Source organism: Armigeres subalbatus, chromosome 1 (assembly GCF_024139115.2).
Source record: "Armigeres subalbatus isolate Guangzhou_Male chromosome 1, GZ_Asu_2, whole genome shotgun sequence".
NCBI lineage: Eukaryota > Metazoa > Arthropoda > Insecta > Diptera > Culicidae > Armigeres > Armigeres subalbatus.
The window spans coordinates 214,284,247-214,311,197 of NC_085139.1; the positions used below are offsets into that span (position 1 = coordinate 214,284,247).

Sequence of the window (26,951 nt, forward strand, 5' to 3'; positions counted from 1 at the left end):
TTGACAGACTCATAAAACCTTCGCATATCGTTCTGCGCCATTGTGTCCTGGGTCTCACGAGTAACTTGTTCTTCGTACTATTATTTTTTCCTGCGGTGGGTTCGTTTTTCGGCTGCTCTTGCTTCCTTGTACCGATCTCTATTCGAACGGGTACCTGACACCAACATCCGGCTTCTGTCAACGTTCTTCTCGTCTGTCACTCTCTGACACACCACATCGAACCAACCCGCCCTGGGTCGCCTCTGTGCAGTGCCTACCACTTCTCGTGCTGTTGTGCTCACCGCTCCATGGATCGACTCCCATAGATCGTTGATATTGTCGCTATCGTTGATTGCACTTATCCGTTCGTAGAGCTTCTGGCTGTACTCAGCCGATACTCCTTCCGCCGACAGTCGCTGGATATTGTAACGCATCGTTCGCTGTGATCTTTCGTTCGATACAGTTGACAACCGTGATCGAATTTTACTGAATCTGGTCAGAATCGAATCTGGTCATATATGAGTTGCATTAACCTATGTGAAACATGTGTGCTGCTAGGGTAGCCGAATAGGTCATTTGCCCAAATAGGCCATTTGGCCGAATAGCCATTTGCCCGAAAAAGTCATTTGGCCGAATAGCCTTTTGGCCGAATAGGTCTTTCGGCTGAATGTGTCATTTGATCACATCTCACTTCTCACTGTGGACAGTGAAAAATAAGAAGTAAGAAATGATAAGTGAGAAGAGAGGCGTCTCCTTTCCCACTTTGCCTTCGTACTTTTCGCAGTGAGAAGTGATAAGTGAGAGATGAGTAGTGAAAAGTGATAGGTCTGACTTCTCACTCCTTATCTCATATTTCTCACTGTGAAAAGTGAGAAGCGCGAAGTGAGACACTACTACTCACTTTGCGCTTCTCACTTTTTACAGTAAGAAGTGAGAAATGAGGAGTGGGAAGTAAGACTTCTCATTTCTCACTCCTCATTTCTCACTTCTCACTGTGAAAAGACGAGACGTCTCATTTTTCACACCTCATTTTTCTCTTTTCAAATGACATACTCGGCCCAATGGCCAATTTTCTCTTTTCAAATGACATATTCAACCCAATGACCAATTCGGTCAAATAATCTGTTCGGCCAAATGACATGTTCGGTCAAATGACTTAATCAGTCAAATGATCTGTTCGGCGAATTAACCTATTCGGCCAAATGTCCCGTTCGACCAAATGTTCTATTCGGCCAAATGTACTATTCGGTCAAATGCCCGATTTGGCCAAATGTTCTATTCGACCAAATGTCCCATTCGGTCAAATGACCTATTCGGTGAAATGACATATTCGGTCTAATGTCCTATTCGGCCAAATGTCCTATTCGACCAGAAGTCTTATTCGGCCAAATGTCGACCAAATGTCCTATTCGGCCAAATGTCTTAATCGGCCAAATGTCGTATTCGGCCAAATGTTCTATTCGGCCAGATGACCTATTCGGCTAAATGACCCGTTCGGCCAAATGACTTTCGGCCACATGTCCTATTCGGCCAAATGACTTATTCGGCTGGATGACCAGTTCGGCCAAATGACTTTCGGCCAGATGGGTTTCGGTCTAATGGTTTGTTCGGCTTAGTGGCATTCGGCCAAATTGCTTTTGTAATTGGGTAGTACACTAATTACGTAAGCACTTCTGGGGATAGGGGGGTCTGCCATTTTCTTACGTTCCATACAAATAAAAAAATATTTGTATGGGAAAAATCTTACATGGGGGGAGGGGGTTTTGAAAAATCCAGAAAAAAAATCTTACGTTATTAGTGTACGGCCCCTTTCGACCGAATGGGTTTCGGCCAAATAACCCTTCCCCTCCCATTTTCAAAATTTTTGTTGGAAGGTTAAAAATGCCGTCAATAATTTGGCTAGAAATTTGAAAAAAATCGCGTTGGTTTCTTTTTTCAATACACCAATTTATTATTTTCATTATCAAAAACTAAGTGAATATTTGAAAAAACAAAAAAAAAATGAATAAAACTTTTAAATAGTGTCATAACACTTCAAATTAGGGGGATGACGGCTTTGGCAGGTTTTGCTCTATTATTGTCAGGGGGCTTTTTTATGACTGATTTTGCTCAAATTTGGCCTAAGCATTCTTTGCATATCAAAGAATATTGTGGCCAAATTTCATAAAATTCGGTCGACGAAAACCCCCCTGTCAATAATAGAACAAAACCTGCCAAAGCTGTCTGTTCCCTATTTGTTTTTTCATTATTCGATAAAATAAAGTTTTGTATCTAAACTTTAAAAACAACGTAGAAAATTTATTGACAAAACTTGATGACATAAGTAGTAAGTACAAACAATTGAAAAACTCGCCAAAAATTTCAAATTCTCCTAAAAAATCTCATATTGTCTATTGGTCGTTTATTTACGAAACATTTACAGTCAATTCTTCATAAGCTAAAGCTCTATTACTTGATATCGACTCAAGGGAGCAAATTACGTCATATTATAAAACGTTTTTTGGTTTCTTAGAGGTAAAAGAATTCAAAAACATTCCACGGATCTGAGTGTTTAGAAAATTCAAGAAATCTTCTTGAAATGTTATTGTTGCCCCCCTATTTACAAGCAAAAACATCCGATGACTGATGAAATTTGCAGCATTGATAAAAAGAAAATATCGATGAAGAGAAATCGATCAATGCAGTTGCGCGTGCAATGGATTAAAGGCGCCAATTTATTGAAAAATTCAATTTCGCCAAGCACTGTTAAAAATCGGTAAACAATTTAATCCCGTACTTGCATCTCAATCTCAAGCACAGACATCAAAATCATGTAACTTATGAGCTGGGCTCTTATCCAGCAGCAGTCCCAGCAGAAATACGAGTGGCCATCGCTAATAGCAGCAGCACTCGTCAGAGGGAGACGCTTCCAATATATTTTCGCATGGATGGTGTCTATTGCGTTTCAACGGTTAATCATCTAATGGCTGACGTTGGAGTCAGTAATAATGAAGCGGAATTTTCTTTAAAAATTTTGATTTTCTGCGTGCTCGGTACACGCATTGCATTGACGAGACGTCAATGTCTAGTGGACCTGCTTTAACCCGATCAAGAATGCATAACAAAATTATAACAAGGGGAGTTATTTATTTCAGAAAAATATTGTAACAAAATGTGTTATAAATTTTGCTGGTTAGTTGTTAAAATAACAAAAATTATATCAAAAATACCTCTAGCCGTAACATAATTAAAACAGAGGTTGATACCTTCATATCAACATTATAACAAACGTTGATATGATTTTTCTGTACAAAAATCTACTTTCAAGGTAATTGCCTACATCACGGATAGAAATCTGGTACGCTACCACGCCGGATTTCCATCCATAATGTAGGCAATTAACTTTGTTCCAGCTATGTATTAATATCGAGCGGGTTCAAGTTATACTGAAGGTGATTACCTCCTAGTTTTTGTTTCCAAAGCCTACAAAAAATGTAGGCAATTATTTTGTGAATATATTCATAACTAATGTTGTTATAATTTTGATATGAAATAAAACTGGCTGAAGACACATTTTTATCGAATTATCTAATTATAACACACGTTGTTTTAAATAACAACAATTGATAGAATTGAGTTATAATTTTGTTATGCATTCCTGATCGGGAATACCTTGAAAATGTAGATGGCATGGCTTTCCTTCCTCCGTGGTTTCCGCTTCGGTTTCTTGCCACCAATGACGATGTTTTCTGAGCCTTTCTGCAACTGCCCGTAGTAGCAGCCATCGTCGCTGCCTTTTCGCCGCCAGGTTTCGGTTTCATGATGTTTTGTTGTTCGGTGCATTGTTCCAATCCAGTCGTTCAGCCGCGTTGCTCGCAAAAAAAAAACCGGCGGCCGGTGAGATTGTCGTCTACTTGCTGGCTCCGCCTCACGTTCGTTCGATGTCAGGAGGGAGATGCTGCACAAATTTATTCGCATATATGGCGTATCATATTATCGCTGGCGTTGGCGTCAGTAACAGTCAAGTGTCTAATCTCTAGATAATGATTTCGGATTTATCGCTGTTTATAATTGGAGAGGCCCATTATTGAAAACAAATCGATTATTTCAGAACCATCATTCTATGCAAGAGAAGGTTTAGCCAAGATAAATATTTTTAAAAACATAATCGCATGGTAACGGCAGAAAATTGCCGTCGGTAGCAAAATCACAAGCGCTCTTCGAAGGAAGACGCTGCAAAAATGTATTCGCATGGATAGCGTTAAATTTCAACGGAGTGCATTTTTTAACAAGATTCTGACTTTGGTCTTGCTGCCTTTAGTTATATGAAATGCGCAGTATTGAAAAAAAAAATCGATCTTAAATTAATTGCATATTATTCAGCAACTCGGCCGTACGAAAACCATATCTTTGTTAAATATCTTGGCTGCGCACATGCACAGCACATGTTTTGAAATGAACAAATTGATATGGAATTTGCGAAAAAGAATCCACGTGTCTTGGAGGGACTTGAACCCTCAACCTCCTACTCTCTAGATAGGCGTGATAACCCCTACACAACAAGACCACTTAAAGGTCACGTTTGCGGAAAAACCATCAGAATCCGAGTACCAACCTCCACCGCGGTTAGCTCTTTTTTGCAAATTGAATATCTTTCGGATGCTCGATTTGTCCAATCTCACATGTGCTTTACTGTTATATATCCACAGTCAAGCGAGTGCACATTGTTTATTAAACGAGAGGATCGCACTCTATGCCCCTAACAACGGGCTGGGCGGATTTGTATAGAGTGCCAATCAATCACACTCTGCTGTGCCAAACGCTTGCTTGGCTAAAGCATTTGATAAGTGTGATTGCCCTACGCATGCGGTCGTGTGTACTCAGACGACTAATGACGGTGGAAGACCGACACTTGATTACAATTATTTGTTTAGGGGTTATCACGCCTATCTAGAGAGTAGGAGGTTGAGGGTTCGAGTCCCTTCAAGACACGTGGATTCTTTTTCGTAAATTTCATATCAATTTGTCCATTTCGAAACATGTGCTGTCCATATGTACAACCAAGATATTTAACAAAAAAAATCGATCTTTGTTTGAACCGCCATTATATAAAAAAGAAAGTTAAATAAATTTTCTCCAAATTACAAAACATATTCCCAAATAATGCATGACGTGTAGTGAAAAATACACATTTCGAATCCGCTCGTGGCCGGCATGGAGTGATCCGTATAAAAAAGCACGTGGCTTAAGCGTCACTCCACAAAGGAGATCACTGGCGGTTACTGGTTGGCAGGCTAAGTGTCTCCCCAGGCAACACAAGATCGTATATGATGCCGTATAATATGTTAAAGTGGAGGCGATTTAGGTACTTCTCCATACAATATGTACGTATATCGCCTCCAGTTTAGCATCTTATGTTGCATCATATACGATTTTGTGTTGACTGCGTCGTGCACGTAGAAGTCCCCTTGGCTTCCTCGGACCAATGTGGTGACGAATCCGTCCTCTTCCGGCGGTTTGACGAATGCCGGAAATGCTTCATCCGTAGGGAGGAATTCCCGCGTTGGGGCACGCACACTTTAGTTCCTGTTATCTACAAACCAAACAAATTATTTGATGAATAAACTGCATCCAATGTCACTTAGCAAGTAAAGGAAGAGGCCCAAAAAAGAGTCATTTTTACTCATTCAAGTTTCACGACGAAATATTTTCACCCAATCAGCGGATGGCAGATCGTAACACAGTTCTGCATTAAAGCCTAGCAAGATCTGTCTGTAAACGATTTCGGCATATACAAATTCGGAAAATTTTAATACAATCATTATATTGGAATCTCACAATTGCGTATTAGTTTATTAGAGTTGTTACTGTTCTGAGGTAGTGATAACCGCCTCAGACGACTTCCGTGGCAGTGATCAGTAGGGTACTCCGGTGTGGCGAGGCTCACACCTGCGTAATGCGAGAAGCAGTCTTGATGATTTTTCAACATTGAATCGCCCAGAGCGTTGACAATAATACGTTTTTAGAACGGAATGATCGATTGTCTGGCTTTCCAAATCGTTTTTAGGTGACTTTTAATTCTAAGCTATTTCATCACCCTATCTCATGGCTTCGATAAAGATGTACCATACTGTCTCAAGATACCGAATCGCAAGTGCCATATTTTTAAAGCATTAAATGATATATCCTAACTTTGAAAAAAAAATGGAAAATTGTTCATTAAAAGATGGGGTTTTAAGCATAACATCCCCATCTCCATTATAATCAAACGCCTATAGGAAACGAAAGTCCATCATCAATCGCGCTTTCATTTGTTTTGAAACTAACAATAATTCTTCCAAGTGTCGTAACAAACATAACCGCCGGTTATATTCCTTGGACAGCAATTCCTTTCCTAGCCTAAAAGAGGGACCCAACCATCTTGGCACAGAATTGATCATCACGTTCACTAACTCGCCTCCCGAGACCCGATTCTCCAGCTTTGACATAACCTTTCTAAAAAGGCCCTAAATGGCGAAATAGCCCATGTGGCACTACTTTACCATCAGCGACAGAACGGACAGAACAACCACACTGCTGACTGGCGGGGGACAAAGTCACCGACGGCGGCCCATTTTTGGTCCACTGCGCTGCATATCACAAGGCAAGGCAGCAGCAGTAGGCCACGGTGACGGTCCCGGGAAAATGGGTTAGCAGCTGCGGAGAGTGTTCGCGTGTCTCATGAATTTTCGCAAGAACATCTTCCGCGTTCTTTGGGTTTGCTCGCGCCGGCCGTAGCTGATTCGCCCAAGGAAGGGCCCACAACTATTTATCATCCATAGGGCACGGCGAAAGGATGTCGGTGCGAAACGGGAAGGGAATGCAGCCAGCCAGATCATATTTTCCATTGGTGGTGGTTGGCTGCGAGAGCGCGAACTCGCGCGACTCGCTCCGGGCGACGATGATGGGCTTTGTTCTATTCATTATAATTATTATTTATTTGCAATTGTCCGTGAGATATGTACACATTGGCGATTCGACTCATGTTATAAAAGCATCAGGAAGGGCGCGAGCAAGGGCCCTAGCATTACCGTTACCTTCTTTCTGGATCGTGGCATTTGGTGGCGGCCGGCGATGCGACGCAGAGGATCAAGTACCGTGGGCCGAGAAGGGCAGGCAGTGAGTTTGCGATAGCGATCATGGGATTTTCGCAGGCCTTTTAAGATCTTGATCGTCGGAATGATGGGGGTGTGGTGGGGCAGAAGGAGAAAAAGGACGGACATTGATGCATTGCTGCACTGAACCAGCGGAATCGATCATAACCCTAGTGGTTGGAAGTAGGTCCGGTCTTGGCATGGTCACCCATTTACGGGGCGTCGGTTGGTGCGCTGTTACACAATGTGCGCAGAAAGACTGGAGCGAATGATGCGACGCGACCATCCATTAGCGATGATCTTCAGCCGATGGTCGCACTTCGCAGAAGTACCGTGGCTAATCATTCGGCATTGGTATACGTATGGTAGAAAAAGAGAGGGATGGAAGCAGTTCGATCCGATATGGGACTATAACCTCTAGCTATTTTATTGTAACATGTTCAACAAAGTGTCAACAATCTCATTTTTCTCGTTCCGTTCTTTTTGTTGTAAACGATTGGTAGATATGCGGAGAGTTTCGTCTTATAAAGCAAGAGCTTATTGAACAAGAAATGAGTAAGCATACAACCGGTTAAGTATCATCATCAATAAGAACGCTAGCCTCAACGATATCAAATAATTTAATCAGATAATTCAACATTATAACTTAATTGTGAACCGCCAAACACTACATAATTTCCTTTGAAGATTGGAACAAGTTTTTTGTTTTGTAAATCTGAAAGAATTCTCAATAAAAATTGAAAAGACTTTTCCATGGCAATTTAGAAGAAGAGTTAATTTGGAAGAAATTCTCTTGAAAGTTAAAAAAAAATAAATTCGATGCAGTTTGAATCACTATCCTGAGGGAATTCGAAAAAATTTTCCAAGAAAGTTCAAAAGTATTTCCCAACGAAATTAGGAAGAATTTCCCAAGGAAATTGGAAAGAACTTTCCAAGGAAATTCAGAAGACTCGGACAGCAGGTGGTGTGGAAGGACAATGAAATTTTGCAAGAATTTTCCAAGGAAATTCGGAAAATAAAGAAGTTCGGAAGAATTTCCCATGGATTTGAAAAAAAAAATCCCAAGAAATTTCGAAAGAATTTCCCAAGAGATATCGCAATAATTTCCCAAGGAAACTCGGATGAATTTCCCGAGGAAATTCGGATGAATTTCCCGAGGAGATTCGGATGAATTTCCCGAGGAAATTCGAATGAATTTCCCGAGGAAATTCGGATGAATTTCCCGAGGAAATTAGGATGAATTTCCCGAGGAAGTTCGAATTAATTTCCCGAGGAAGTTCGGATGAATTTCCCGAGGAAATTCGGATGAATTTCCCAACGAAATTCGGATGAATTTCCCACGGAAATTCGGATGAATTTCCCACGGAAATTCAGATGAATTTCCCGAGGAAATTCGGATGAATTTCCCAAGAAAATTCGGATGAATTTCCCGAGGAAATTCGGATGAGTTTCCCCAGGATCAAGATGAATACACAGCTAGGTGTTTCAATCTGACCAATTTATGGACGAGAAGAAGGCGGAGGTGAAAAATTCATTTTCGGTGCAAAACATAAACAAACCGGCTGGCTCTCCCATACTAAAATCCAAGATTGCTGAATCGTGAATTTGGCAGATTGGAACACCTAGTGGTGTATTCATCTTGCCCAGGATATTCGGATGAATTTCCCCAGGAGGTTCGGATGAATTTCCCCAGGAAATTCGGATGAATTTCCCCAGGACATTCGGATGAATTTCCCCAGCAAATTCGGAAGAATTTCCCAAGGAAATTGGGATGAATTTCCCAAGGAAATTCGGATGAATTTCCCAAGGAAATTGGGATGAATCTCCCAAGGAAATTCGGATGAATTTCCCAAGGAAATTCGGATGAACTTCCCAAGGAAATTCGGATGAATTTCCCAAGGAAATTCGGATGAATTTCCCTTGGAAATTCGGATGAATTTCCCTTGGAAATTCGGATGAATTTCCCACGGAAATTCGGATGAATTTCCCACGGAAATTCGGATGAATTTCCCACGGAAATTCGGATGAATTTCCCGTGGAAATTCGGATGAATTTCCCTTGGAAATTAGGATGAATTCCCCACGCAAATTCGGATGAATTCCCCACGCAAATTCGGATGAATTTCCCACGGAAATTCGGATGAATTTCCCACGGAAATTTGGATGAATTTCCCACGGAAATTCGGATGAATTTCCCACGGAAATTCGGATGAATTTCCCACGGAAATTCGGATGAATTTCCCACGGAAATTCGGATAAATTTCCGTTGGAAATTCGGATGAATTTCCCTTGGAAATTCGGATGAATTCCCCACGCAAATTCGGATGAATTTCCCTCGCAAATTTGGATGAATTTCCCACGCAAATTTGGATGAATTTCCCACGCAAATTCGGATGAATTTCCCACGAAAATTCGGATGAATTTCCCAAGAAAATTCGGATGAATTTCCCACGGGAGTTCCGATGATTTTCACACGGAAATTTGGATGAATTTGTCGGATGAATTTCCCACGGAAATTCGGATGAATTTCCCACAGAAATTCGGATGAATTTCCCACGGAAATTCGGATGAATTTCCCACGGAAATTCGGATGAATTTCCCACGGAAATTCGGATGAATTTCCCACGGAAATTCGGATGAATTTCCCATGGAAATTCGGATGAATTTCCCAAGGAAATTCGGATGAATTTCCCAAGGAAATTCGGATGAATTTCCCAAGGAAATTCGGATGAATTTCCCATGGAAATTCGGATGAATTTCCCACGGAAATTCGGATGAATTTCCCACTGAAATTCGGATGAATTTCCCACGGAAATTCGGATGAATTTCCCACGGAAATTCGGATGAATTTCCCACGGTAATTCGGATGAATTTCCCACGGAAATTCGGATGAATTTCACGGAATTGGATGAATTTCCACTGAAATTCGGATGAATTTCCCACGGAAATTCGGATGAATTTCCCACGGAAATTGGATGAATTTCCCACTGAATTCGGATGAATTTCACAGGAATTCGGAAGAATTTCCCACGGAAATTTGGAAGAATTTACCACGGAAATTCGGAAGAATTTCCCACGGAAATTCGGAAGAATTTCCACGGAAATCGGAAGAATTTCCCACGGAAATTCGTATGAATTTGCACGAAAATTCGGATGAATTTCCCACGGAAATTCGGATGAATTTCCCACGGAAATTCGGATGAATTTCCCACGGAAATTCGGATGAATTTCCCACGGAAATTCGGATGAATTTCCCACGGAAGTTCGGATGAATTTCCCACGGAAATTCGGATGAATTTCCCACGGAAATTCGGATGAATTTCCCACGGAAATTCGGATGAACTTCTCACGGAAATTCGGATGAACTTCTCACGGAAATTCGGATGAATTTCCCACGGTAATTCGAATGAATTTCCCACGGAAATTCGGATGAATTTCCCACGGAAATTGGGATGAATTTCCCACGGTAATTCGGATGAAATTGCCAAGGAAGTACGGATGAATTTCCCAAGGAAATTCGAATGAATTTCCCAAGGAAATTCGAATGAATTTCCCACGGAAATTCGGATGAATTTCCCATGGAAATTCCGATGAATTTCCCACGGTAATTCGGATGCATTTCCCACGGTAATTCGGATGAATTTCCCACGGAAATTCGGATGAATTTCCCACGGAAATTCGGATGAATTTCCCAAGGAAATTCTGATGAATTTCGGAAGGAAATTCGGATGAATTTCCCACGGAAATTCGGATGAATTTTTCTCACGGAAATACGGATGAAATTCCCGTGGAAATTCGGATGAATTTCCCACGGAAATTCGGATGAATTTGGATGAATTTCGCAAAGAAATTCGGACGAATTTCCCAAGGAAATTCGGATGAATTTCCCAAGGAAATTCGGATGAATGCCGGAAGGAAATTCGGATGAATTTCCCAATTCAGACGAATTTCTCAAGGAGATTAGGATTATTTTCCCAAGGAAATTTGGATGAATTTTCTATCGAAATGCGGAAGAATTTCCCAAGGAAATGCGGAGAAATTTCCCACAGAAATGCAAAAGAATTTCCCAAGGATATTCGGAAGGATTTTTAAAGGAAATTCGGAAGAATTATTCAAGGAATTTTTCAAGGAAAAAAAAATTCAAGGAAATTTGAATGAATTTCCGAAGGCAATGCGGAAGAGTTTCCCAAGGAAATGCAGAAGAATTTTTCTAGAAAATGTGGAAGAATTTCCCATGGATATTCGGAAGATTTTTCAAAGGAAATCCGGATGATTTTTTCAAGGAATTGCGAAAACAAAATTAGTAATTCTTAAGATTTTGGGGTGGACATTCTAAAATACTTTTTGTGAATATTCAGAAAAGATTGTTCCGATTCACCGGACGCCGTCCAATGTGCTTGCGCCCTAACTTAAAAACGCCATAGTTGAAAATGTCTTATTTCAAACGAAGTGCACGTTTTATTTGAAACTCCAAAAAACATTATGAAAATAAAATATTAATTTATGAGCAACAAGCATCTGATGTGTGCCACATCCTGTACTAACCACCTCATGTTTAACACAGCCATAGTTGAAACTTGTTGTGGGAAGCAATCTCCATCCCGCCACACGGTCCCTTGTGGTCGGTGAAAGAACTCCATCAGAACGAGCCAAAAGCCACAGCACAAGCTCACCCCATCCGTCGTGTGCTATCTTCTTTCGGTGGCAGTCTGCAAATTGATGATGCGGTGTTTTACGTAATACTCGTTTGATTTCCTGGACTTCCTTACAAGGAACCCGCAGCTTATAGCCATTAGAAGAGCCCACCACATCATAGAGCCGCCCTCCGGTGACGTCCCCTCGTGAGTGGAATTCTCCGACCGGGCGGCGTTGGCTGTTGGCGCGTGACAGCCCAACGGTGATGTTTACAGAATATATAACTCCTGTCCGGCTGGGTGCAAGCATATTTTACCGGCCGTCGCCGCATCTATCATGACCATTGAGCATTTTCGCCGACACTGCCTTCAGTTTGTGTCACCGGGAAGATGCATTTAACTAATGGTTCCTCCTTAAAAGCTCTGCAAAACCTTTCGCGTGATTAACCTTTCCGGGATTCGCAAAATCGAAGTTAAGCTCCAGTTCTCGGTCGTGCATACAATGTTGCTCCGGTAGGTTATAAATCCTGTCGCCTGTTTGGCGTGGCTCGACATATGAATGGGTTGTTTGTCCCACGTGGTGCCCATTTATCACCATCCGTCGACGGTCTATCGATTGAAAATCGAATCCGTTCCGATTGATTTGCAAGTGGAACGCAATCGCGCTCGGGCAACCACGACGACCGCAAAGAACGCAATTGCAATTAGTAACGTAATTAGATATGTGAACCTCCAGACCAGCAACGAAGAAATAATTACCCTTTCAGCGGTTAATCTAATGGTTGTGTGTACTTCCTTCTACTTCTTGCAGGACGCCAAAAAGGGAACCGAACTAGACTACGTACTGGCAAACAAGAACCCACTTCTGGCCAAACCGGTCTATCTGGAACTATGGGTAAGTTGATTTACGTCTGTTTTCAATGTTTTTCAACAGTGCTGATTTGTCAAATTCATTCCTCCGCTCATAGGGTTCTCCACTGTTCGCCATCCGGCAGAAGATCATTTCGCCAGAGATGACCGAAGGAACCATCTTCCTTTTGGGACCGCTGGACTTCGAAAAGCAGGCCATGTACCATCTCACCGTTCTGGCAAATGTAAGTCTCCAACAAATAATATTTAAATATCCAATGCTTGTCGCCAGGTCTAAAACATTGGGACTTCGTTTCTCGGTAATCAAAACACTTACCCACCGATTGACGTTTATGGACTCGTGGCGGGTCAGTCACCTTGGTAGATTTTCCTATCACACCAAAGCGATAATTATTTAATTCGTTACTCCAATCCATCAACCCTTTTACTTTCATTGTTCAAATGAAATATAAATGCCACCAGCAACGCAAACACATGTTAGTTCTTATAATCAAAGCCACTAGCACCAGCACCAACCAACTTCCACCGCAATGTAGGTCAACGAACGTGAACTTTTATGACTGCTGCTGTTGCGGCTGCCGCGTGCTGACGGACGTTAGCCGAAAACGGAACTCGAACCAAAACAACCGTCGACGACTACGAAACGAATCACTTTCGCTTTCGGTTTCAGCGTGGTTTTTATTTTGGTACTACCAGGCGCACAGCTCACGCTGGATGCGTCACGTTCAAATCGCATTTTTTATTTCATTTCGTTTGCTCATTCATGCGAGTTGTTAATGCGCTCCAATTAGAGCTATCGCACCTATTCCGAGTCCGATGGGGATTCGCCGCCCATTCGGCTCAGATTGACGCGAGCTGTCGTTTGTTTTGGCCTGCCGTTCCGCGCAGTCTGGTACGAAAGGTAAATATTTACCGTCGGTATACGCCACTATCTTCGCAGAACAATCTTCTGTTTAGCAACGTGAATAGATCCGTATATAATGCCATGGAGGGGTCCAGCCCCATGTGGTCATACCACATGCCTAATGACAAATGACTTGCCACTAGCTTGACCTACAAACAAAGAAAAAACAAAAGCACACAAATCGCGAATATCATGATCTGTATTAGCCTGACCCAGCTATGATTTGCTTTGACAGATCCCTGCATGTGTCGGGTTATGTTTGAATTGGACACGCAAATGACGTCCGTCGATGTCGCCCCAAAGTATCATACGGATTGGCGACTTAAATGGACGGCAATTCTCCAAATGATACATGTTATTAATCATAAACTGGATCGATTGCCACCAACCGATCAACAACGGGCGAAACCGGGTGACCGAGCAGCGGATCAGATCAATATGATCGCGCAGAAATCTCGTGAAATCCGCGGTCAAAAACAAATCAAAGTAATAGAGCCGCCGTCACCACCATCGTCGCCTATGGCGGGCGGCTTGTTGGCTCTTCATGTTTATGGTCGAGTAAGAAAAAAGTTGATCTATTCGAATTTAATTCGCATTGAAATGGATTTAGAAGCGGGTGATTTGCCATACCGGGACTTGATCGCAGTTTAGCTACATGGGGATCCATATGGAAATATCAGGAAAGGTATTCGCCGTGGAATGTTTACTGTGCAGCATGTGAGGTCCAACAAATTTTTTTTTGCATGGTGGTTGCTGGTTGGGTATGCATTTATAACTGTTATGATTTATTCATAACGCAGCATGACAGCTGCGAAAGATATCATTCAAGTCAGTTACAACGATTTAGTTCCAATTGTCGTTGCTATGGATAAAACGCTTCAATCTTTATCGTGCTCATACGCTTTCAAAATGATTCAACCATGGGTTCTGAGCACCCCATAGGGTCAATGTAAGAGGTTTTGATCCTGGTGGCTGGTCACTGCAGCTTTGATATTGTCGATGGATGAGCTCAGCATTCGATTGTGAGGTCACTATGACTTCGATAAATGAGTTCCCACTACGAAAGCATCCTGAACAGGAAATCAATATTCGAGCAACGCCTAACAATATACCCGAGGGTTGCGACACATCCAGATTTATGGAGATTTCAACACTATCTTCAATAATCGTCACCTAATCGTCAGCTAACTGTTTGAATCTTTGACATCCCCAACCCCGCACTCATCTCCGCATGAACCATTGCATCATGACATCATCTGTCATGAGTCATGACAAAAGATATTTTAGTTACAAGATAAACATTGTCGCTGTCCGGAACATCTTTTGCTGGCGAGGATAGGGGATCTAAATGTCAATGAAGGAAAAATACATACGATTTGACAGTTGGGTACCACACATGTTTCGGACAGCAGAACAAAGGGAACCGAAGCGACAGTCTTTATCTGGTAACTAAAATATCTTTTGTCATGACAGTTTGATATTTTATTCCCTCGCGTGCCACACAGCAACAACTTTTTCGGTTGATTTTTTTTATTTAACGAAAAACAAAGTGTTTGCGTGTCGTGAGCGTTGTCGTGTTGAACCTAAGAAGAATCATTGACATTCACCCGGTATGATGATGTTTTCGCCATTTATCTGCTACTCGGAAGAAAGAGCACGGACCCCGAGTCCGACGGCTCCCGGCCCGGATCGTCTCTGTCACTAAAAATTATCGCCGTCAATGAGGGTTCCAGGCACCGAGGTGTGCATCGAAGAATATCGGCATGGAGCACAAAATTCCCAGTGGCGGTGAAACTTTACGTGTCGGACCGACAGCAGCAGTGGCCGCAGCCGCGACGCCGCCGGTACCACCTCGTCAGCGGTTGGTCCATCGGCAGCCAGTGGGCCCGGTGCCACGGCGGTTAACAACTCCGCCAGCAGTAATAATCACAGCTCGGGGGCCAACATCAGCAGTGGCACCTCGTAACGGACGTCAGTTAGCAGTTATTTCAAACGACAGAACACCATAGACTCAGCCACCATGAAAGAGAACACGGCCAGATTAGCCGCACAAAACCAGAGGCCTCCGTCGAGCATAACCAAACCAATCACATCGGCAGATAATTCATCGATCTCCAGTCCGGCGCAACCGCGTACCACCAGTACGACCACGGGCAATCCCCTCAGGATTCCCGAAGGAATCCCCCCAGGATTCCCGAAGGAATCCCCCCAGGATTCCCGAAGGAATCCTCCCAGGATTCCCGAAGGAATCCCCACAGGATTCCCGAAAGAACCACCGCATGATTCCCGAAAGAATCCGCGCGGGATTCCCGAAGGAATCCGCGCAGGATTCCCGAAAGAATCCGCGCAGGATTCCCGAAGGAATCCTCTCAGGACTCCCGAAGGAATCCCCCAGGATTCCCGAAGGAATCCCCCCAGGATTCCCAAAGAAATCGCCCCAGGAGACCTGAAGAATTCCCCCAGGATTTCCGAAGGAATCCCCGCAGGATTCCCGAAGAAATCTGTTCAGTATTACCGAATGAATCCTTCCAGGATTTCCGAGATAATCCCTCCAGGATTCCCGAAGGAAATCCTCCGGGATTCCCAAAGGAATTCTTCCAAGATTCCCAACTCTTGATGAATCTATTCAGAACTCCAGAAGAATCCCTACATGATTCCTAAAGGAGGCCCTACAGGATCCCCGGAAAAATCTCTCCAGGTTTCTCGAAGAAATTGCTCTAAGATTCCCGTAGGAATCCCTTCAGCGTCCCCAAAGAAATCCCTGAGGAATCACTCCAAAATTCCAAAAGAAAATTTCCAAAATTTCCGGAGGTTTTCAGCAAGAATTTCCTAGGGAAATATGCTTCTTAGATATTTTTAAAACTAAGGGATAAGGATGGGAGTATCTTAACGGACGAACGTGTGGTAATCGAAAAATGGAAGCAGCATTACGAGGAACACCTGAGGGATTCCATGGGGAATCCTGGAGGGATTCCTAAAACCTGTAGGGATTCTTTCGGGAATTCTTAAGGGATTTCTAGGAACCCGTCCACGATGCCCAAGAGAACACGCTAGCAATGCCGACAGGAGTCCGCAAGCGACGCCCATAGGAATCCATCAGCGATGCCCATAGAAATCCAACAGCGATGTCCACAGCAATTCGTCAGAGTTGTTCAAAAGAATCCGCAAATCGAAAGGTGGAAGCAGCATTACGAGGCACACCTGAGGAATTCCATGGGGAATCCTGGAGGGATTTTTTCGGGATTTCTTAAGGGATTTCTAGGAATCCGTCAACGATGCCCACAAGAATAAGCCAGCGATCTCAACAGGAGTCCACCAGTGATGTCTACAATAATCGCCCGCGCTGCCCATCCATGCCAGCGATGAAGTCCACAGAAATCCATCAACGACGTCCACAGAAATTCGTCCGCGATGCCCATGAGAATACGTTAGAAATGCCGACAGGAGTCCGCAAGCGACGCCCACAGGAATCCATCAGCGATGCCCCTTAGGAATCCAACAGCGATGTCCACAGCAATCCATCAGAGTTATTCAAAAGAATCCGCAAATGATGCTCATAACAAATCGCCAGCAATGTCCACAGGAATCCACCAGCGATGCCAACAGGAGTCCGCCAGCGATGCACACATGAATCCTCCAGTTCTACAAGAATTGCCACAGGAACCCACCAACGATGCCCACAGGCATCCAGCGTACCCACAGGAATCCGCAAACGATGCTCACATGAATTCGCCAGCGATGTCCACAAAAATGCTTATAAGAATCCAGCAGTGATGCCAACAGGAGTACGTCAGTGATGCCCACAGGAATCGCCCGCGATGCCCACAAGAATCCGCCAGCGATGCCAATAGGAGTTTCCCAGCGATGTCCACAGGAATTCACCAGCGATGCTCACAAGAATCCGTCAGAGTTGTTCACAGCAATCCGCCAGCAATGTCAACAGGAGTCCGCTCGCGATGCCCACAAGGATCCACCAGCGATGCCCATAGGAAGCCTCCAGTGATGCCCTGAGGAATCCGTCAGAGTTGCCCATAATAATCCAACAACGATGCTCACAAGAATCCGCCAGCAATGCCAACAAGAATTCACCAGCGATGAGCACAAGAATCCTCCAGCGATGCTCACAGGAATCCGCCAGCAAAGCCAACAGGAGTCCACCAGCAATGACCACAGGAATCCGCTCGCAATGCCAGCGATGTCCACAAGAATCCGTCAGCGATGCCCACAGGATTCCACCAACGATGCCCACATGATTCCATCAGTATTGCTCACAGTAACCCGCCAACGATGCTCACAAGAATCCACCAGCGATGTCCAGAAGAATCCACCAACGATGCCCACAGGAATCCGTCAGAGTTGCCCACAGTAATCAGCCAACGATGCTTACAAGATTCCACCTGCAATGCCAGCGATGCCCACAGGAATCCACCAGCGATGACCAGAATTATTCCACTGGCACTATGGGAATCTTGACTGGGAGGTCGTACAATTCTGCAATAGAAAAAAAAGCGAGAATCACATAAAAATAGTTCAGTATTCAGAAGTATTGAGTTTAATAAATACTTAGGGGAAATGATGGCTTTGGCAAGTTTTGTTCTATTATTGTCAGGGGGGTTTTTGTTGATCAAATTTTATAAAATTTGGCCACAATGTTCTTTGATGTTGCAAGCCTTGTCAATTGGTGTTGATCATTGATGTCAACAAAATGATGGATGATGTGCGGTGATGACTGCGGGGTAAGCGAAGATGAAAAAGATGCGAGAAGATTTTCGGGGATGTCAAAGATTAAAACAGATAGCGTGCTGGGCTAAACTGGCTGACATTACCTAAAATCTTTGATGCTATTTATTTATTCTCGACCATCGTCGTCTATCCTATCCATCCTCGCGCATCCTTTCGACAACGTTGGAAAAGTATTGCAAACAATCTCATAAATCTTGTTAGCATCGAATCGTCAAGTCTGAAGGCTGAAAGTCTCCTTAATAAAGACACACACAAAAAATCCGAAGACAATATGACAAGAATTATTTGCCTTGCATGCTCTGATATTTCCGAGAATATGATGCTATTTTTGTGATCAGCGTTAGATTCTCGGATATTTCCATAAAAGCAGAAACTGCGATAATTTGCTGTACGGGATGGGGCAGAAAATAATGCGAAAATGTTTAAACTTGAATATTGGATTAATTCGAGTAGCTATTAACTAATTTCTGTTGAAAATTTATTTGTTTATGTTTACTTTCAAATTCCACACCGAGAGATTGTAATTGTTGTATTGCAAATTTGTAAAAATGTACCCAAAAGAATTGATTACTAGTTTGTTGCTCGCCCAGAAGACGCCGAATGAGATTACTATGGTGGTAGGATGGCTTTTGGCCACAGTTTATCGCCTTAAAATGTCTTTGCATGATGGGTCTAAGCAACGGAAGCCGGGAAGTGGACGCCCGAGCTTTGCACGTATGCCAAACGTGATCAAATTGGCTAGTGGAAAGATTGCAACCTGGTGCGTATAACCAGAAAACTTGCCAAGGTAGTCAAAATTTCTGAGAAATCCATGCGAAAACCATCAAAGAAGACTTGCATGTACCTTCCAAAGCTTGAGTGAAACGCCACTTGATTACAGACCGGGTATAGGAACTACGAGTGACTTGTTCAAAAAAATTGCTTTCTTTGTTGAAGAAGTAAAAACATTATAATCCTGGTTTTCGACGTGAAAGCTTTTCAGCATCGATGCTAACGCCAACGGCCGCACTGACCGATTAATCTCACCGAAGAAAGTTGCGGATGTTCTGGAGAAAGTGAAATTCCAAAACAATCCGGCTGGTGTCATGATGTTTGGCTTGGGGGCGTCCAACGATTTGAATCTGCCGCCTGTTTTCATTGATATTGGGGTTAAAATCAATATCGAATTGTTTATCGGTATTTTGAAGGACCAAGTGCTTCCCTGGGGGAAGGCCGAATTCTCCGAGGATCAAAACGTTGTCCTACAGCATGATGGAGCGCCATGTCACAGGTTCAATCAACCAAACAATGGCTGAAGAACAACATGATATTTTGGTCGAAAGATTTGTGGCCCTCTAGCAGTCCGGATCTTAACCCGTTGGGTTATACGATTGGGGCGTATGTTGAAGCACGAGTCTGCAAACCATCGCACTCTTGTGTGAAGACCCTAACGTTAACCATAACATGCACATGGCAGTCGATGTGCTAGCACCGTGTTCTAGCTCCGGCGTCGTCTTGAGGATATTATTAATAAACATAAAGCACACATTCAGTAAATTTGTTTGAAAGGACCTTATAATGATAACTGAACTGAACCGGAGGGGTGCCGCAGCAATTCTATACTATAAAACTTTGTAATTTTCGTACCAGAAGGGTTTCGAAGGGGTTTTTATGCTCTGGTTCAATAAATAAAAAGGGGTCTGATGTTCCATTATAATTGGTGCGACTTCCAGCTCCGTTTCGTTGTAGGGTCTGCTGGGGTTCCGGTGGCTGTTTAGTTTTCTTTATACTTTACTGTAGAGGTGACCGTCCTTGAAGAAGTTTATGATGTTCCTCTCGTCCAACGGATTTTTTTTTGTAAGGCCTAATAAGCTTTTGAGATGTTGTTGTTAATGCGGGCTGTGTGGTAGTGTGGACAATTGGACATGTGCTGAGGATATGGTTGATTGTTAGGCTGCAATCACACTCCTTGCACCTGTTGTGAAAGCGGGTGCCCCGAGGTTATGGGTGATGTTGATGTAGCCTGGAGAGTACGACTTACCTGAGACAGTAGGGTAGAGTTCTTCTGCATTCGACAGGAATTTCTCTGCCGTCGCCAATGGTTTGTCCATGCTGTGGCGATATCTGCCTTTATCCATAGTTTGGCGTACGTTGTCAGGAGTTCTCTGCTCAGAAAACCGTCGTTCATGCCGGGATTGGCTAGTGCATCTGCGTATTCGTTGCCTGGTATTCCTGCATGGCCAGGTACCTAGAGGAGCGTGATGTTGCTGTTGGCTACGGACTCGATTGCTTGAATCCATGGGTGCCTGTTAGCTGGTGACACCAGGGCCGTTAAGGCCCTAGCCGAGTCCGATACGATGAGGATTGTCAGGGTGTTGGATATGGCCATGGCCCTGAAGATGGCGGCTGCTTCGGTTGAAAAAAAAAACTGTGCAACGGTCCGACAGACGATGGGATTCGTCGATTGTAGAGGAATAGATTTCAATGTCTTTGCTTTGCCGGCGGCCTTGGAACCATCCATGAACCGGATGTCATGTTTCGGATAAGGATGTGGTTCTTGAAGCTTTCCTGGGCTTCAGTTGGGTTCGGGTTTCTTTTCAGGTGACCTTTTAGCTTGAGGTCTACTTTAGGAGGTGTGGTTTACCAGTTTCTCGGGCCAAGACATCGGAGGCCAGCAATCTTGGGGATGTGATTTCCACATAGGTTGTGGAAGGCCTTATTGGCGTTGTCGTTGAGGTGTTCGGGGTTTTGGCTGGCTTTCGTGCGTTCGGAGTAACCAATAGCTCTGCTGCAGAGGGCGGCGGTGGCTTGGAACCGAAAAGGGGTCTACGGGAGTAGACCGGAGACTATCCGGATGGTTCTATTGTAGGTTGGTCCAAGTAGGGCGATGAGGTTGCCAACCTTGAGGCTGCACAGCTGGATACCATAAAGGCGTCGGCTGCTGATGATTGCGTTTGCAACTCGGAGTCGCGCTGGGTGGTCGCTTCTGGATCTTCTATTTGATATGCTTTTGATGATGTTGATTGTGGATGCACAATCACCGCGGGTGAGGTTCCTGTCCACTGTGACGCCGAGGATTTTAGTGGGGATGAAGACTTTATCGATGGATATGGGTTGGGTTGGGGGCCACTTGTAGTTTTCGTCGTGCGGCCATGGGGTGTCTTCCCGTTGCGAGCAGCAGGACGTCGTCGGCGTATATTAGGATATATATCCCTTTTGGTAGCCGGTCGAAAACTCCTTCCATCGCAATGAGGAAGAGGGTAACGGCGATGACGGAGCCCTGGGGGATCCCGATTTCTTCCTTCATTGATCTTGATGTTTGGTTTCCTACCAGGACCCTGAAGGTTCGGTCTGATAAGAAAATTCTTGAAAAACTGTAGCATATTACCGGTGATCCCCCACGAATTCAGTTTTTTTAGTACATCGGGTGTTCATGTACGGTTGTACGCCTACGAGAGGTCTAGAGCAGCAACTACGATGTGCTGCCCTATTCTTCGTGCGTCGTCCTATATTTGACCACGCGCGGCTGCATAGGTGTTGGCTCCTCTGCCTAACCGGAACGCATACTGCCTGTTGTCCAGGTGGCCACCATTTTCCAGGAATTTGATGAGCCTTCGGTTGGCCATACTCTCCATCAGTTTGGAAACGACGCTGGTGTGGACGATGGGCCTGTAGTTATCGACGTCGACCTCGGGATGGGTACGACGAAGCTGGACTTCCATTCGGTCGGAAGCGTTCCTTCTTGCCACTCCTTATTGATGGTATTGAGGGTAATTTTTCCGCCGGTAGGTTGGACCCATTTGCGGAAGTAAGATTCCGACAAGCGGAGGTAATCCTGCAAGGACACCGTCCTGGGAAAAACTCTCTTAGAAGGTCACTTCTCCACGCTCAGTGATGAACATTAGCCAAAACAAGAAGAAGGGGAGTCTCTGAATTCTCCACATCCTTCAAAGAAACAAGGTTTCAAGACCGTCCTGCCAAAGCGCGGTAAAAATAGAAGTAAGCTGAAGACTTCAGATATTCCTTCTAACTGTAACATTGAAAATAATTCTTCTACTATCGAACTGAGGTTTTAGGAACGAGATTTTGATCAACCTTCAGGGGTTGAAGGTTTCATTTCAGATTGCCAGGAATGATGACTTATTACATGAGAAAATGGAAGATTCTGCCTAACGGTATTTCGCAAAATGATACATTCCATCAAAAATAATTTTGCCAAATGTCATACCGCTCAAAATTACATGCTGCCAAATATTATGCCTGGAAATATGTATTCAACCGAGAAATTGAAATCGGCGAGATGATTTTTGATGAAATGTTATACAATGATGACCCGATTCACGCTCGTACAATCATGCTCATAATAAGCAGGTATCAGTAAGTATTTATTCTATCATCTGCTCATCACTTGCTATTTCATATTTTACCACGAATAAAAGGAAATTTAAAGTTCTGAAAAATAGTACATTCTGACAAATCGTTTTCTGGCGATTGTCATTCTAGCGATTGGTTTTCTGGCGATTATCATACAATCACTGTGAAACAAATTGTATGTCAAGTTATTTTCGTTCATTCCGTGCCGATAGTTCAAACGAGCCAGACGTGTGTGCTGTGTCTCATCGCGGATTGTGTTCGATAGTGAAAAGGCTATTGTGTGGTGCGCTCCTACTAGAGTTTCCATCCAGGACATCCTGGGACAAAAATCAGGATTTAGGAAAATTCGGGATTTCCCGATTCCCGGGATATTATTTTTGAAATCCCGAAAATCCCGGGATACCCGGGACAAAAAATATTGTTTCATTTCCGGTTCGCAAACAGTGTAATTTTTCTTCTTACAAAAATTATTTGTTTTGTACGCGAAATCCAACTTGATAACTTGGTGATAAACTCATATCATATTTTTATACCTCCCATCAGACATGATTTTTTTTTCCAAGTTCGTTTATTTGGTAGGCTCAGGCATGTATACGGAGCCAAGGTTTTTTGTGATGCACAATCGATATCATCTTATTATTAAATTAGTAAGAGAGGAACAGACGTGAAAATATCGAAGATAGTTAATAGAATACCTTCGCGAAAAATATTGGATTCCTCAATATCACTCAATGGAGGGCTACTGACTGTTTTTTTTCAGCAGCTACTACAGATCTCTATTAATTAAATGACAAATATCTACAGTACAAGATCAGCTACATCTATTTGGCGCCTGCTTCTTACCCATCTCCCGTATACAGCGAGGTTGTGTACACTAGCTAATATTCGTCTTGCTAATCTCCTCGCGCCGCCCAACATTGAGTCAGTCTTCCTGAGCTTCTTGCCTCCATAACAATTCTTGATCCAATTCATGTCCTTCCAATCGATGTTCGTACAACAAACTTTCCAGCACATGCGCAAGTACAAGTGGTCCGACCCCGATGATCTGCCTAATTTTTTTGGTGTATCGCTTCGATCAAAATCAACTCCGGTCAACAGGCTGCAATCAAATTGTCCAATTCTCGGCTTCTGTCAAAATTGTATACCAGCTTTAATGGCGTAATCTATTAACCCCATTATCGTTAAATTATCGAGTTAACTTACGTTAAATTATCAAACTCCGATAAAAGATAAAGTTGATTCATCTTTATCGCAGCGATCGATTACGTTGAACACAATTAACTTCAACCTCCTAAGACGAGTTAAGTACTCTCCATTTAATTCCACTACGTTTTGTTATCTTACGCAGATACTAAGATACAAAGTCGAGTCAAGTACAAGACACTGAAGACGACCTCACAGTTGAGGTCGAAGTACGTATCTGCGTAAGATAACAAAACGTAGTGGAATTAAATGGAGAGTACTTAACTCGTCTTAGACGGTTGAATACATTCCACTAAAAAGAGCTTAAAATATTTTTTTCCGACAATTAACTTTATCGGTGATAACGATAAATTAACGATTAACATCAATATTAGGAAGCGATCTGTTCAAGATTAGGAAGAGCTGCAGCTCTTGGCAAAAGTATCAATTAGTAGTCTGCCATGAGTTGGAGGATACTCTAGTATTGTGTTTTCTTTGCGAGGGGTTCCCCATATATCCAATAGGTTATGGGCCCAGTACGATTCCACTGCGCATCTTTCATCTTTCGTCACTAGGGTATTGAATGCAATCCCAGCAACTGTCTAAACCCAATGCATATTCAAAACAATGCAAACAGCCAAGCTGACTTCAACTGCCAGCGAACCCTTCTTCTCGGACTCGGCGATCATATATTCCAAAACGGTACTCTACCTTCCGAGAAAAACGTGAATATTATTTGCTTCTTGACATTGTTTTTTTTTCGAAAGAATCGATTCAAATTAGAATTGAATTGAGTTCCAATTTGAAATCTGTAATATCTGGCCTTTCTAAAATATGAACTTTACTCCTGAACATTGAATAAAATCGTTTTTAAATATGTTTCTAAGGAAACATCGAAAAATCCCGGGATCCCGGGATTTCCCGGGATATACGAACAAGTTCATCCCGAATCCCGGGATAACAAAAATGGCCGGGAAATGGAAACTCTAGCTCCTACCTACGGATCCAAGGCGATCACTGTCGGCGAGTGAAGTAGCTGCTTCTGGCGACGCCAGTGAAGCAGGCTATTGTTACTGCTGCTACCTACAGCAGCAGGGGCAGATAAGTGGCAAAACTTTTATTGTTCTCCTTCTGTTTGATACAGAATTAGTTTTTTAAGTTTTTTTCTAATTTGCTATTAGTTTTAAGTTAGTATAAGCAAAATTATCCTTCCACCTTGCGGGGTGAGAATGGAAGCGGAGACTGGAGAAGGCAATGTGCCTGCTAAAGATGGAGGGCGCACTCGATTGTACCATGCGGCTTCGCCTGGGCCTTGGGTTGTTTACTTTCGGCAGAAAATAAAAAGCCTAGATTTTCTCGGCATTAAACGAGATTTGACGCGTCGTTTTCCGAAGCTTGATTTTAGCCAGATCAACAGGAACAAACTACGCATCACCGCACCTACATACCAGGTGGCGAATGAAATTGCTGGCGACAGGGCGTACAATGTTGAATATATCTCGCGCTTAGTTTCATAGAAGCGTATCTGTATTGATCGATTTCTCTTAATAGATTTTATATTTTGTTAATAACTCAACTGTTTTAAAAGCTACAACCATGGTTATCTGGTGTAAATACATTCATCCTTTATCGTACCAAACCATTAAATCATCGACATACTAGCGCAATTCGCTACAATAATAAAAAGAAAACATCAACGAAAAGAAATCGATCAATACAGTTACGCCCCTATGAAACTAAGCGCGAGACATGGTTTATGTCCCTCGCGGGAGGTCGAAATTGAAGGTGTGATCAACGCAGCGAGCCTGACTTGCAAGGATGTACTTGCGGGAAAAGGCCGCCTAAAGAATGCAATGGAGTCTACTGTGGATATTCTCGACTGCAAGGAATTGCATTCAGCAGCCACGGTAGATGGAAAGAAGGTATATTCCAAGTCAGGTTCGCTTCGGGTGACGTTCGCCGGTTCGATGCTCCCAAAATATGTTGATATTGAAAACATGCTATTCCCGGTGCGTCTTTTTGTGCCAAGGGTATTTAATTGTACCAATTGCAAACAACTTGGTCACACTGCCGAGTTTTGTGACAACAAACCACGTTGTGGCAAATGTTCTGAAAGGCATCGGGAGGAGTCCTGCCAGCAACAGGCAACAAAATGTGCTTATTGTGGTTTGAATCCTCCCCATGGTTTGCAGGAATGCCCGGTTTACAAAAAGTGAAGCGCTCGTTGGTACAGCGCTCCAAGCAGTCGTATGCGGAAATGGTTAAGTCGCAAGACACATCCGCCATAGCCACTGCATCGACTGATCCATTGATGAATTGGACTCTGACGCAGCCGATATGGATGATCCTGCGGAGGTACACGTGCCCGAAAAGAGGAAGCAACCGTCTTCCCCGGGATCGCGCCGTAAGAGAACAAAAGTCATCCATAAAAGCTTGCCAAAATCTGAAGGTAATGTGGGTTTATTTAAAATCCCGAAGCAACCTGTCCCTACTGCTTCTTTTGATCCTAGTTGCAGTAAGGCATTCCCGCCATTGTTAAAATCCGATGTTTCGAAGAAACATCCGGCTAGGAGAATCAACGAAAGAAAAAGTAATTCGCACTTCTAGTAAAAGTATTCCGTCCAAGCGAGGTTTGATCTCCTTCAAGGACCTTGTGGACCGTTTTTGAATTTATTCAATATTCCGAATTCATTGAGGCCTATCATTGACCTTTTTATACCAACAGTGGAAAGTTATCTGAAGCAATTGACTGTTTCATGGCCCTTCTTGCAGGAATTGTATCTTTCGATGGATAATACGGCCAATACCCAAGATACAATCACTGTGCTGCAGTGGAACTGTCATAGTCTGAAAAATAAATTAGACGTGTTCAAGTTTTTGATTCGCAATTCCGATTGCGATATATTTGCACTCTGTGAAACATGGCTTTCTTCTGAAGATGAAATCAACTTCCACGATTTTAATATAATTCGCCAGGATCGGGATGATCATTGTGGTGCCGTTCTTTTGGGGATCAAGAAATGCTACTCCTTCCTTCTACAATTCCCATTCCGACTGTTCCAGGCTTAGAAATCTTTGCATAGCTTCAGTGTACATTCCTCCACATGCCTCTCTTAATCGTCGACATTTTTGGAGTGCAGTCTCCCTCATATCATCTCCAGTATTGATATTGGGT

At 43.2% G+C, this 26,951-nt stretch overlaps 1 protein-coding gene across 3 annotated transcripts in view; it reads left to right on the forward strand.

Annotated features, from left to right (window-relative positions):
* The window catches only part of LOC134205756 (cadherin-86C), a 768,251-nt gene that overhangs the window by 680,450 nt on the left and 60,850 nt on the right, over nt 1-26,951 (forward strand). For all 3 annotated transcript variants that reach the window (XM_062681320.1, XM_062681322.1, XM_062681321.1), the window contains exons 5-6: nt 12,536-12,619; nt 12,693-12,818. In XM_062681320.1, coding sequence (XP_062537304.1) covers nt 12,536-12,619; nt 12,693-12,818 — 210 coding nt within the window. The remainder of the gene's footprint in view (nt 1-12,535; nt 12,620-12,692; nt 12,819-26,951) is intronic.